The 13,105-nt window shown below is 33.2% G+C and overlaps 1 protein-coding gene across 2 annotated transcripts; it reads left to right on the plus strand.

Annotated features, from left to right (window-relative positions):
* Positions 1-4,805: 4,805 nt before the first annotated feature.
* LOC106112028 (chitinase-like protein EN03) lies at positions 4,806-13,058 on the plus strand. Of its 2 annotated transcripts, XM_013294261.1 has the most exons (10): positions 4,806-4,966; positions 8,920-9,170; positions 9,367-9,499; positions 9,686-9,856; positions 10,727-10,895; positions 11,424-11,554; positions 11,823-11,948; positions 12,112-12,153; positions 12,375-12,474; positions 12,735-13,058. In XM_013294261.1, exons 1-10 carry the CDS (start codon positions 4,855-4,857, stop codon positions 12,844-12,846), a joined length of 1,347 nt encoding a protein of 448 aa, XP_013149715.1. In that variant the 5' UTR covers positions 4,806-4,854; the 3' UTR covers positions 12,847-13,058. The 2 variants fall into 2 exon arrangements, with proteins under 2 accessions (XP_013149715.1, XP_013149723.1); XM_013294269.1 differs by lacking the exon at positions 12,112-12,153 and having other exon boundaries at positions 4,828-4,966.
* The last annotated feature ends 47 nt before the right edge of the window (positions 13,059-13,105 follow it).

The following is a 13,105-nucleotide window of genomic DNA, read 5'->3' on the forward strand; positions in this document are numbered from 1 at the left end:
CAAGGCTGGATTCAAGTCCAGAACCTGTAGATTTTTAACACTCGGTTACGAACACTGCAGTTGTATCGATCTAGAGGGATTTTCACATCAATCAATAGAAAATTTACGAAAGGCGTATTTTCTATTAAAAACTATGTTGAAAATAAATGCTTACTGGCTTATTATTAATGAAATAAATTCTGAAAGTTCAGTTATAGACTAATGCCCAAACCCTATTGAAAAAGGTAAAACAAGAAAGTATTCTATTAGCACTTAGATAATTTTAGCGTAAATAGTTTAGTCCCTTTATTTACGAAGTTTGAATCTTAAATTGAAAGTAAGCTTATAATTTAGATATAAATCGAATCAATAACAAAGCTGCCCTAAGACAATAACTTCCGGTTCCTAAGTAAGTTGAGTTGGTGTACTTATGAGGAGGGAATTTGGTTTGCCGTCAACATACGCCAGCGATTGTAATACAAATTTATTTTTTGGAGCACCCCATTGTATGTATATTAGTATAAATTATAGCAATTCTATCAATTTTTATTCGTCAACTAATAAGAATTTCTTCATCCCAGATATTTCTACTGGAACATGAGATATTATTCTATGGAATATGGGTATAGTCAGCGCGGCTTATTTAATTCTATATTATCTTATAACGTTTCTTATATTCTTTCGTTATTTATTTTATAAACCGTTATCAAACCGAGCTTTCAAGTAAACATTGCACACAATTTGTAATCATACATTGTGATAACAAAACGAATGTCATAGAGTCAAGTAAACAATTTCATCAAGCGATGTTATAAACACACAAGTATGAAATCATTTACATAACTGCTACAGACTGTATTCAGTAAAGTTATTGTAGTATATTACTCGTTAGTTTAAACCCAAAACTAAAATTCTTATTTAGAATCGCCTTGCTGTTCTTAAATTACGATCTACTAGCTTTCGCCTGCGACTAAGTCCGCGTGAAATTAAAAAAAACAAAACTGAGTATATTGTCTTCTAGACTATCATCTACATCTATACCAAATTTTATTGGAATCCGTTTAACCTACAAACTCTAACATCCATCCATCTACACTTTGGCTTTACTAATGTTAGTAAGAAAAGTAAGATATATTGGTAACATTAACATTTAACGAAACGTAGACTTCATGACAAATGAGTTCGAATGAAGTTAAGGAACTAGAAAAAGACAACATCAGTAAAACTTATTTAGGCTTATTATTTATCGCGATAAGCAATACGCTAGTCATTTCTCACTAGTGCATTCGTCAATGTACAAATATGAGCGTGTAAATATTTTCTCTGTATTTTATAGTTATGCAGAACTAAAGGACTGAATAGGTACAATTAACATAGACATGTCAATTGCCAACATATATAGTTTCAGCACACAGAACAGTACAGTTTTGTTACACACATGCTCTGGTTTTCGTCTAGGTTCTGGCTGCAAAGGCACTTGTGTCCAATCACAAGCTGGTCGTAACTATGGCCCTCTAAAGTTACTCACAAAATTATCAATAAACGACTAATTTGACAAAACCATTAATGGACTAATATTTTGACCATTATTTTAGAGAATTATAATTTTATTTACACTGAGCAATGAAAATCGATATAAATAAATATTACACAGTCGAGATGGAAATCCCCGCTAACGGATAGTAGATAGAAGGATAGTCAAGAGTATTACGTAATAAAAAAAACTAAATATAAAACTGGAAGTGCTGTTTATGTGTAGGGTAAGCAAAGCAATTATATGTATCTTTTTGGGAAGGGATACCTATATTTATCGGTGTGGCAAGCTTGTCGACAGCTGTGAATCTAGTCAACAAAAAGTTACAGAACTAAGCGGTTTTTGTTTTTTAAGAAAGGACCACTTGCATCTTATTAAAGCTTTTAATATTTGTAAACTGCTTGTGAAGAGTTCATAACTATCAAAAATTGTGGATGCGTCCATTTTGCGTCTTCCCATCCGTCGGCCTAAAGATACCGTTCTATCCTAAAAGTGCACAGGTTCGTATTTTTTCGACATTTAGAAGTTTTAATCGTAAGTTAGTTAGTTACTTTTTTATACACGAAGAAAAACAAGCTGTAGGTAGATGTGGGCGTTGATTTGATTTAACAATGAGTCTCGCCGCTGAAGGAAACGGCCGATAACAATAATTTGTTTGCATCACCACCTGACTCACTTCAAAACAGCATTGCCTTTGTATGCAGAGAGCGTCAATCTCGCTTGGCTCGCGAAACGAGGCCGCTATGGTGCGCTGTTTCCTATATTTTTTTTTATTTGTATTAAGGTTATATAGTCAACGTTTTAATGGTTTGTAATAAGACTAAAGCGTTGAGTTTCATTCCTACGGGAAGCGATGAACTAGATTTTTATTAAATAATGCTTTACCTTAACAGCCTTTACGAGGAGACATTTTCTTTTTTGCTAAAAATACGTCATCGTTTGTTTATAAGGATTATTGTTGTTATTAGCCTTTTAGGAATAACATAAACGTAGCAGTAAACTGCTATTACATTTTTCCTAATTCCGCGCGAATGATAAAATCGCTAATGATTAATTTGGAACAAACTAGATTTTTAAGTGACACTTCCAAGAAAACATTGTTAAATATGACTCATTTGTCTTTTGTTTCTGCTAAACAAACATTACTAAATTAGATTATTCCTGAGAAGCAATTGGTTTAACTCTAATTATTTCAGTAATTGATACTTCATCTACAACCTTATAAAATATCCATCTATCTACAAAAAGGGAACTTGATCGTTAAATAATGAGATGAATTACATAATAACGGTTAATGTTTTAAATAACAATGAGGTCGTCAGAATGGGTTCGATTAATATCCAATGTGATTAGAAAACTGAATCTCAGTTTTCTTAATTTGCGCTATTTTGATCTCATCCGAGATTCGATAAATTCAGATGTGGTTTATTATAAAAAACAAAAAAAAAACAATTTAACAATTATTCACGATGCAACCACTTTTTTAATTGACAAAGTCGGAACCGAATAGATTGAGATCAGTATTAATCATAGGCTATTATACTCATTACGCAATTAAGGATCGTGAAGCGCCATTATATAACCTTGTTTTTAAAGGAAATAAGGCGTCGATTTTTCTTTTTAATAGAAAATGGTGGCCAGCTTGCAAACGGCCATTTCAGTTAAAATAGCCAAGCCACCGAAATATTTTTCTTCCCTTTCTTTATAATAAAGCGGTGGAAAGGGGTAGAGGACTAGAATTTAAGCTCCGACAGACACTGTGTAGTCATATTCCACATAGTTTGAGCGGGCCATCATTACAATAGTTGCGGACTCAACCACTGTTAATGTTACCAATTGATTTCAGTCTCCAAAAGCTCAATGAGTAATGGATTTGTTTGAAACAAATGGCTATAAAACCCTTGTCAATTAAAAACTCGTTGATTTAACTAACAATGTAATTATATTTCTCCAGCATTACCAATAACAGCATTGCCAATAGGGCTCATATAAGAAAAAAATTTGTCATGTATCGAATTTCTATACATCGGTATCGAAAAGCATTCATAGTTTATGAGCGTAATGTTTTCCTCCTGCGAGAGATGACCTCAGGACTCAAGATTACAGATACGTTCTTATAGGCAAACAAGGTTTGGTGATGTCATAATGTATTATCAATTATTGGACCTTAAAAACTTCCATTTTAGTAACAAGACGGTTTTTGATAGCCGTAATACCTCGTACCAAATAAACTAGCCCAGTGGTTTAAATGCATCTAAGTCTAAAGACATCGAAACGAATCTATCAAATTGAAATGTCCATTTGAACTATTAATCCCTCCGCGTGGAATTGAAAAAAAAAACTAAAGTGAGTAGCCTATGTGTTTTTCCAGGCTATCTTCTACGTCTATGTCAAATTGTATCGGGACACATTCAGCAGTTTAGGCTTTGAGACATCGTGTTCGAAACACCAGTGAATGTAGAATTGTTTATGTTAACGAACTTAACTGTGGGCTTCCACTGTTGAAACTCTTTTCTGTTACCATTTTTATTACTTTAGTTGATTTTTCTTGATTGTATCTAATGCAATTTTTAAGCATTACCGGGTAATACTATTCGATGCTTTTTTGTCATTAAATGCGAGGAAAAAACTGGTCGCCCTGGTCAAACGACAACTTTTGTTAATATCGTATGACATCATCGTGGTAATAATCAAAGATTAACAAATCTCAGCATCATTATGCTGATGCCTACAACCGTTTTGAACTCTAAGAATGTTTATACATAACTATTCAAGAAATGTGTTAAGGAATGGGGAACTAACTTTGATGGTTTTAGCCATCACCCAAGAGCACTGTGACCCATGAGGCCTTTTCCCAACTTTCTTTATTCCAATAAGGGGCAAACGATCAAGGGATCGCTATGTTATTTGATCCAACATGGACATTCGTAACGTTAGGGGAACTGAACTGAATGCGTCGCCAGCTATTGAAGGACGCTCTTTTCTTGAATACCCTTAAGTCGTTGATACAAGTTTATGAAATTTATATTATTTTTTTTAATAATTCTCGCACACTGTCTTTGAAAATTAGTTTATTAGACATGCCTATGTAGTATCGTTGATTATAGAAGCGTAAAATTTACAATCAGTTCAGTATTAAAAACACTTCTTACAATTCCTTAACGATGTTACAGGTCATAGATTATCGCTGGATGTGATTATTGACAATATTCTGATAAATATTGCTTGTACAGCATTCGTTGCTACTCTTTGACCTCACGGTTACGGTCAAACAGGCTGCCCAGAGCTCTAAGTATGCTCATTCGCCACTGAAGCGCCGTGCGGATCAGTCGAGTTTCAAAATGAAGGCTTTAATCGCCTTTGTCGCTGCCTTAGCGCTTGTCGCCGCCAACACACCCACTCCAGTGAACAAAGTCGTCTGTTACTATGATAGCAGGAGCTATGTTAGAGAATGTGAGTAAATACTTTTATTGCTGAGCGTCTTAATTAACTATATTTCGTCAAACTTGCGAATTTTGTAAAAAAAATCTACATATTTAGAATTTTTAATATAGAGAATATTGGAACATTATGGACACTTTTACTACATTTTTTTTCGACTCTACTACTACTATCTATTATCTTTTGCTTATGTTCGGGTAATTCTCTTAAAATGTGAAAAGTAGTATTTTGCAATTAGTTTACTCACAGCTTAGCGTTAAGGAAATGTCTTTACTAGGTTAAAGTAAGTTATTTCGATTCCGAATGAGTCGAAAATATGATTGTTTATGATTTCATTTCATTGAAATGAAGTAACTTATTTAAATAATTATTTTAATCCAACATTAATTTCTTCTTTTAGCCAGAAAATCTTTCGAGGATAAATTTTTGGTGTGATTTACCGGAGAAAGTTGATCCGGCGTTTTGCTTAAAAATTTTACCAATGCCACAGTAACGTTACTTTCTAAGTAAACATAAAAATAAATAATTGAGTTTTTTAGAATTTGACAATTACAAACAGTTTACTGTTAATATTGTAATTGTATGCAGAAGTTTCTAGAAGTGGAAGAAGGGACAATGAACATTTTTTAACATTATTATAGGTTTATTGAGTGTAAGGTTAAACTACTTGTAAAGTGTTAATAAATAGGACAATCATAGTCCAAGTCCGAGAACCAATGATGGATAATCTTTGCACATAATCTTTGCCTACCTTTACAAACAATTGACTATATCTTACAAATTACTTACATAACTAGTTTGGCTTACATAACATTTGAGCCGACACATAAAATGATTATCATATTTTTGATTTGAACAATAACAGGCTCAACTCGCAACCTCAAAAATTTTGCAATTAAAGTTATTTAAAATAAACAATAAGTCACATTAAAAACATGTTAATGGAAATAAAAAGATTTTTTTATATAGTTGTCTTGGTAAAGAGCAAGTCTCAATACGTACTACCTAAGTTTTATTACTATAAGAAAATTCTAGATTTATTATAGTGTTTGTTATAACATACCTAATATAAAATAAATGGCTGTATTTCGCCGACCTTGATAGTTTGCTAACGACAAATTATTTGATTTTTTTCTACAGACGACGCATTTATAACGATTAGGTAATAATAGCCGAGCCGGTGTTAGTGTAGTCCATCTTTATTTGAGGAAAATAACGTTCTTTGCCTCCAAAAACAACCCACAGCATAGACAAAGCTTGATTTAGTGATAATTTATCAGAAACTATATAACTTAGAGACAACTAGATCAATTTGAAGGTACTTATTAAATTCTGTTGTAGACAAACTAGATAAAATAATTAGTAGGTAGGTATTTGCCTGCGTCTATCACTGCCCTGTATTTATACAATGGTTTTAAATGTATTTTCCTTGTATGATAAATAAATACGGCAGTCATATTCGAAGTGTGGCAAAGAAGTGAAGGTGAAGGCAAGAAGATCGCAAAAAATAATCACAGTCTCGATCTATTACAAAAAGTTATGACGAAACTAAATCTGTTTGTTGTTTTATGTTGTCGTTAAAACATCATAATAATCTCCATAAATCATTAAAAAAAACTGGTAATCATTACCATCAATATACGAGATATTTTACTTTAATATTAAAAGCTTTAAAAAAAATACTTTACAATTTTTTTCGAGAGTTGTTACCTTAACCAAAAATCTTAAGTTCGTGTTATGATGAGTATAAGATCAGTTAGGTATCTTCGAACGGATAAATCACTCTTTATTGAAAGACTAGCTATTGCTCGCGACTTCGCCCGCAAGAGATTAAAATATGTTACTCATAAATAAATTACATGTCTAACAGTGAAAGAATTTTAAATCCGCTCAGTAGTTTTTCAGTTATTTTAATACATAAATACAAATCTTTCTTTGTAATATTACTAAAGATAAAGATAGGAGTAAATATGTTAGTATTTTAGTTGCGAAATTGAAACAGTTCCCTGTATACAAAGAACAGGTCTACTTGGCTTAGTCATTATGGAATAGGACCTTCACATTCATCTACAGATGAGGTCAGCAAATGTATACATTTTTTTCCTTTACAACGAATTTTGTTTTAATTTAGAATCGTTTGCCTTGGCCTCGTCACTGTGTAGATGATCATTGACTGATTTTATGTATAACTACAGCAAAATTTAAATGTACATACATATCAAACTTACTAATAGTTATTATAAATGCGTATAGATGGTTGGATGGATTGATGTTTATTAGAGTTTTAGCCTAAACGGCTCAATGGATCCAGGTGACATTTTACATAGATTTAGAGCATAGTCTGGAAGAACACGTAGGCTAATTGCTTTTGTTTTTTATCTTCGCGGAGTCGTGGGCGAAAGCTAGTATTTATTAGTTAAATGTGTTTTTGGTAAAATAACGTCAAAAGCAACAAGTCATATAATTGGCCTGTATGTAATAATTACGACTGAATATGAATTTTAAAAAGTTATTCTGAACTATACTGACAACATTCATTATCTCTATTTTGTTCGATGAAAATGAGCGGAATGGCAGTATTTCTATGTACAACATTTAATTTGTTAAAAATATCCTCTTTTCACTCATCATTAAACTTAAGTTGTTATTTACCTTACTTGGCCTTTGAGAGATAATTTATGTAAAGTAGTTAATAAGTTATTAGTAACAGCGATAGACTATCAGTTACTTAGAACAACAATGACACATGACCTTTATATCGTATCTTTTAGTGACAAACAAAACAAACAATTTAAAATGTTCTAGAATAATAATGAATGTTAACTATAGGTATTAATATTTTAATGAGAAAAGATTTGCCTTTGATAATATTATTGTTTTGGAAACGCTTTTTTATTTATTTATCAAACACAGTTCAAAATACAAAATTAAATAAAAACGCCTATAAAACCAATTGCGGGTTTTTCCTGACACGCTACAAAAAGTAATAGTATAGGTTATATTAGATTTTTAATTTTTACAATAACATAGTGAGTTCGCTCATACCATCATATACAGGGTGCACATCCTTGTCTTTGTAAAACATTGTTTTTAGTTCACATTTCGCGAACACTTAGTTATGTAAGTGGTTAATTTGAAGGAAACAATGGAAGATGTACACGTGATCTCTCTAACCCACGCATGATTAAACAATCGACCATGCTATACGGTGTTGTGTTACGAATTAACCATATTGTGTTTGTTACTAACGATACTAGCTGTATCACGCGGCTTTACATGCCACACTACGCTCTGACAACTCTTTATGGTCAAACGTTACACTTTAAATAATACTTTGCAATTTATAATATTTTACAATTTTCGTGGGATAAACTATTATTTGCTAATTTCCACTATAATAATGCCTATCTTAGTAAACTATACTTCGATCTGCAGTTCATTTTAATAGGACGAATAAAACAGTAATGCGTAGTAACAAAGGTACAGTGGTAATTGATTTACCACACATGAAATAATAGTTAATCGCATTTAAGAAATTTAATAGTCGACGTTATGGATAAAATGCCTACATGTAGCCACGTAACTAGGTCTAGCAGAATTAATGTTAACTACCTACTTATTGTTTCACTTTTCTGCCTACGTTGTGTTATTCGATAAAAATAGGTTAAATGAAGAAACATTTTAATAAAGATTTGAATATTATCATTTTAATGATTCGTAGGACAACCTCATTTTATATCAAGTAATCTTTAGCGATAGGCATTGCCTTCCTCGTTACAATCACACCTCTTATATTACAAGTTATAAAAACAACTTTGGCCTGGTGAACCATCACATAGGGTGCCACCCTACTTTGGACACAATTCCCCTGTCCATAGGGGAAATTAATAAAGTGATTCTTTTATTTATTTTTTCACATTGATAATTGCTACATCATAATATAGTTGAAGGATGCATTTATCCAGCTCAAGCCCGTATGCTGCCGTTGGACTTGGACCCGGCTCTGTCGTTCTGCACCCACTTGATGTACGGATATGCCGGAGTACATCCAGACACGTACAAGATGGTGCCCCTTAATGAGAACCTCGATGTGGACCGCACACACGCCAACTACCGAGCTATCACCAATTTCAAAGGAAAATATCCGTCTTTGAAACCTATGCTGGCTGTTGGTGGTGACGTCGATACCGAAGATCCTCAAAAGTATAACTTATTGGTGAGTTCATTTTTTACTCTATTCAAACTGTTTACATGTTATATAGAAATACGATGATCCATCTTACCTACATTATTGATTGTTATATACTTAACGCCCGAAAGTGGTTCAAAAATTTCACTGTATTCCATGATTTTAAGGTTGATAGAAAAGGCAAACGCTTATATCTTGACTTAATTTTATGTTTTTAATGTAGCTGGAATCACCGCAAGCTCGTACTGCCTTTGTAAACTCTGCCGTTCTTTTGGCCGAGCAACACGGCTTCGAGGGTATTGACCTCGCTTGGCAGTTCCCTAAGATTAAGCCAAAGAAGATCCGCTCTACATGGGGTATGTATTATCCTTTTACGTTATTCTATCGTAAAGAAGTACGATTAGCGGTGAACATAAGTACCTAACTACGATGACAACATTACCCGTAGTTCTAATACCTAACTATGTTTTAAGCCATATTGTATGTTATAATGTTCAAAATGTTTAAAAACCTTTTTTTAATATATTTTTTTTATTCTTTAGGATCAATCTGGCATGGCATCAAGAAAACTTTCGCCACAACACCAGTTGACGACAAAGAAACTGAACATCGTGAAGGTTTCACGGCTCTCGTGCGTGAAATGAAGCAAGCTCTCAGCCTCAAACCCAACATGCAACTGTCTGTTACAATCCTGCCTAATGTCAATGCCTCCAGTAAGTAATTATGATGAATACATTTCTCATTAATGTGGATGTAAAATTTTGCTTGAAATAAAAACATGAAAAAAGACCTAAGTCAAATATTAGAAGGGGTATAAACGCTAACATGCTTCAATCCAAATATCTTATTTTTAAAAAGCTTTTATGGTATAGGTATAGTTTAAAAAACTAAAGTTTTGACTGAAGCGGTACTTTTATACCCATCAGATAACAAAGCACAACATGCTGGATTTTTTTTAACTTTATATATTTCTATTTACGTCAAAATAAAATTAAAGTTATAGAAAACGATGATGTATTGTTGAGAGAAATAATAAATAAGGCTGTTGCTAACGTAATATAGTTACGACACATAAAATGCAACCTTTTGCGCGTTCTAGAAACAAATGCTGACGAATACAATTCTTATTGAAGTCAAGTACATATGTGCAGGTATTTGCATCATATGCAAATAAATTGTGCAATATGTGTTGTTTATCGCTTAAATATTTGTAGGGGAAAGATGAAATGTTTATTTGCAACTAGGAAATAAGCATTACCGTAGATTCTAGGACAACATGTAAAACTTTGTAAAATATTTACGTTTAGGTATAATGTAGCTAAATAGAGCAAGAACGTTACATTAGAACGAGATAACCTATGACTTGGTTGGTATGAAATTCAAATATCTCATGTGAAATGTTTCACTCTTGGAAGGAGATCTAGAAAATAGGGATTTAGACCACTACTAAACTAACTTACACTACAAGCAATGTTGCTACCGTAATTTCTAAATTTAACATCTATATTAATGAAGGTTAAGAAGCTGCCACACGCAGAAACATAATATTTCATTACTCAAGAAAAAAAATGTTTTACTTTTAGTTTATATCGATGTCCCTGCTATAATTAACCACGTCGATTTCGTGAACTTGGAGTCCTTCGACTACACCACTCCCCAGAGGAATCCGAAGGAAGCCGACTACACCGCGCCGATATACACACCACAGAACAGAAACGAGTTACTTAACGCCAATGCTGCTGTTAATTATTTGTAAGTATGACACATACAAGCTAAGCCGTCTAGCTCCGGCATACGATGTATCTTAATTATTCTTCTTAAAATGCTATTCTTTCGAAGTTTCACGATCATTAGGGCAACTACGTTACTTCTTACTAATATTATAAACGTGAAAGTTTGAATGGATGATCGTTAGAGCTTGTTGCCTAAACGGCTGAATGGATCTCTATGAAATTTGGCATAGACGTAGAAGATAGTCTATAAAAAAGAACATAATATAGGCTATTTTGATGTCGGAATTAAGTACGATTCTCGTTGAATACATTAATTTCCGTTTTATTCACATTTACCTGATAATTCTTGTACGGTTCAATATTTTACTGGATTTTTTTAATTCCACCGTGTCGGCGCGGTGAGCTGAAAATAAAGCTACTTGTGTTAGGAAAAAGAATAAAAAAAGGTGAAATAATGTAACGCTCACTTTTTCTCACATCTAGCGGTTCCTCAGAAATTATATACTCCTAGTATTACATGTCGTATTACAGCATATTTCTATTACAGCACTCAAGCCGGCGCTCCTGCTTATAAGATCGTTGTTGGCATCGCTACATTCGGTCGCACTTGGGCTCTTGACTCCGACAGTGAAATAGCTGGAGTTCCACCAATCCACGCTAACGGCCCCGGTGAAGCAGGTTTGTTTATCTTTGACACCTTACTTAGTGCCTCCCCTTGAATTGGCACATGGAACAGATAAGTACGCTTGTTCCCCGCGTGTTAGTCAACTGTAAACTATTGCAATAGTTCAAGTGGTAATTGTTATATCGTATATCGACGACTGTGAAATTTTGTCTTTTGTACACCCGTTGTAAGTAATTACAACAAATTCATATGTAACTAAGCGAAAATGCATTTGTATAGTTATAATTTAATTGTCATTACATGTTTATCTGTCTTTTATAGGACCTTACACGAAAACTGAAGGACTACTTAGCTACCCTGAAGTGTGCGCTAAGCTGATCAACCCTAACCACCATAAGGGCATGCGCCCTCACCTGAGGAAGGTTACTGATCCCAGCAAACGATTCGGTAAATAATAATAATAATACTTTACCACACCAGATACAGATTATGAAATTAACAAGCCCCAAAATAATGCTTTATTGCCAAGAGAAAAAAATTATATTATCATAGTTCTTATGCGCTTTTTACTAAAATAATTGGGAATTAGCAGCTGTCTTTAAATTTTCAGAAAAGGGCTTAACCAAGGATGAAGATTTGTCATATATATTTGGTTGGTACTCATTTATAAGCTTGGAGTGCTGCTTATAGCTTAATACCGTTTAATATATAACAAAAATAACAGTCCATCAAGCTTATGAAACGCGGCTTGTCTTTCTAAAACCTTGTTTCTAATTATTACATTAATAATCATATTTATCTCTATTATTAACTAATATTGTAGCTAAACCTAAGTGTACTGAATGTTAATTGATATGTTTTATTTGTCTACAGGAACTTACGCATTCCGCGTTCCTGATGACAACGGCGAAGGTGGATTCTGGGTGAGCTACGAAGATCCAGACACGGCCGCACAAAAGGCGGCTTTCGTCAAGTAAGTTATTCACTTTTCATTTATATTTATTAATTATCTGATCATACTAATATTATAAATGCGAAAATTTAGATGGATGGATGTTTGTTAGAATTTGTAGCATAAACTGCTGAACGGATCACGATGGGAATAGATGTAGAGCATAGTCTGGAAGAACACGTAGACTACTTACTTTTGTTTTTTGTTTTGTCTATATTATTTAACAACCAGGGTACTGAAAAAATTATGTGATTTTTTTACTTATTCTACTTTTCCACCAGGTCCAGAGGTTTGGGAGGTGTTTCGATCGTCGATCTTTCAATGGACGATTTCCGCGGTCTTTGCACCAGCGACAAATATCCAATACTCCGCGCTGCTAAATACCGCCTTTAAGTTATTTTTTTAAAGACGCGTTTTAGACTAAGTTAAGAGCATATAACTCTAATGTCATAAATACAATAAGATCTCCATAATAATGAATGTTTATTGCACTGATTCGTATATTTGTCATAGTAAATCAGGCACTCATCTCGATTCAGGAAAATGCATACATTTAAGAAAAGTGTTTATAAATAATAAATTTTAATAAACTTATCCTGATAACATTGTTTTTTTTTAAATCAAAGCCTTTGATGTCTTAACTCCTCACCAA

This window comes from Papilio polytes, unplaced genomic scaffold (assembly GCF_000836215.1).
Source record: "Papilio polytes unplaced genomic scaffold, Ppol_1.0 DF824381.1, whole genome shotgun sequence".
NCBI lineage: Eukaryota > Metazoa > Arthropoda > Insecta > Lepidoptera > Papilionidae > Papilio > Papilio polytes.

Coding starts and splice junctions, on each gene's coding strand:
- LOC106112028 (XM_013294261.1), top strand. CDS start 4,855: ATGAAGGCTTTAATCGCCTTTGTCGCTGCCTTAGCGCTTGTCGCCGCC. Junction 4,967..8,919: donor CAGGAGCTATGTTAGAGAAT/GTGAGTAAATAC, acceptor GCATTTATCCAG/CTCAAGCCCGTATGCTGCCG. Junction 10,896..11,423: donor AATGCTGCTGTTAATTATTT/GTAAGTATGACA, acceptor TTTCTATTACAG/CACTCAAGCCGGCGCTCCTG.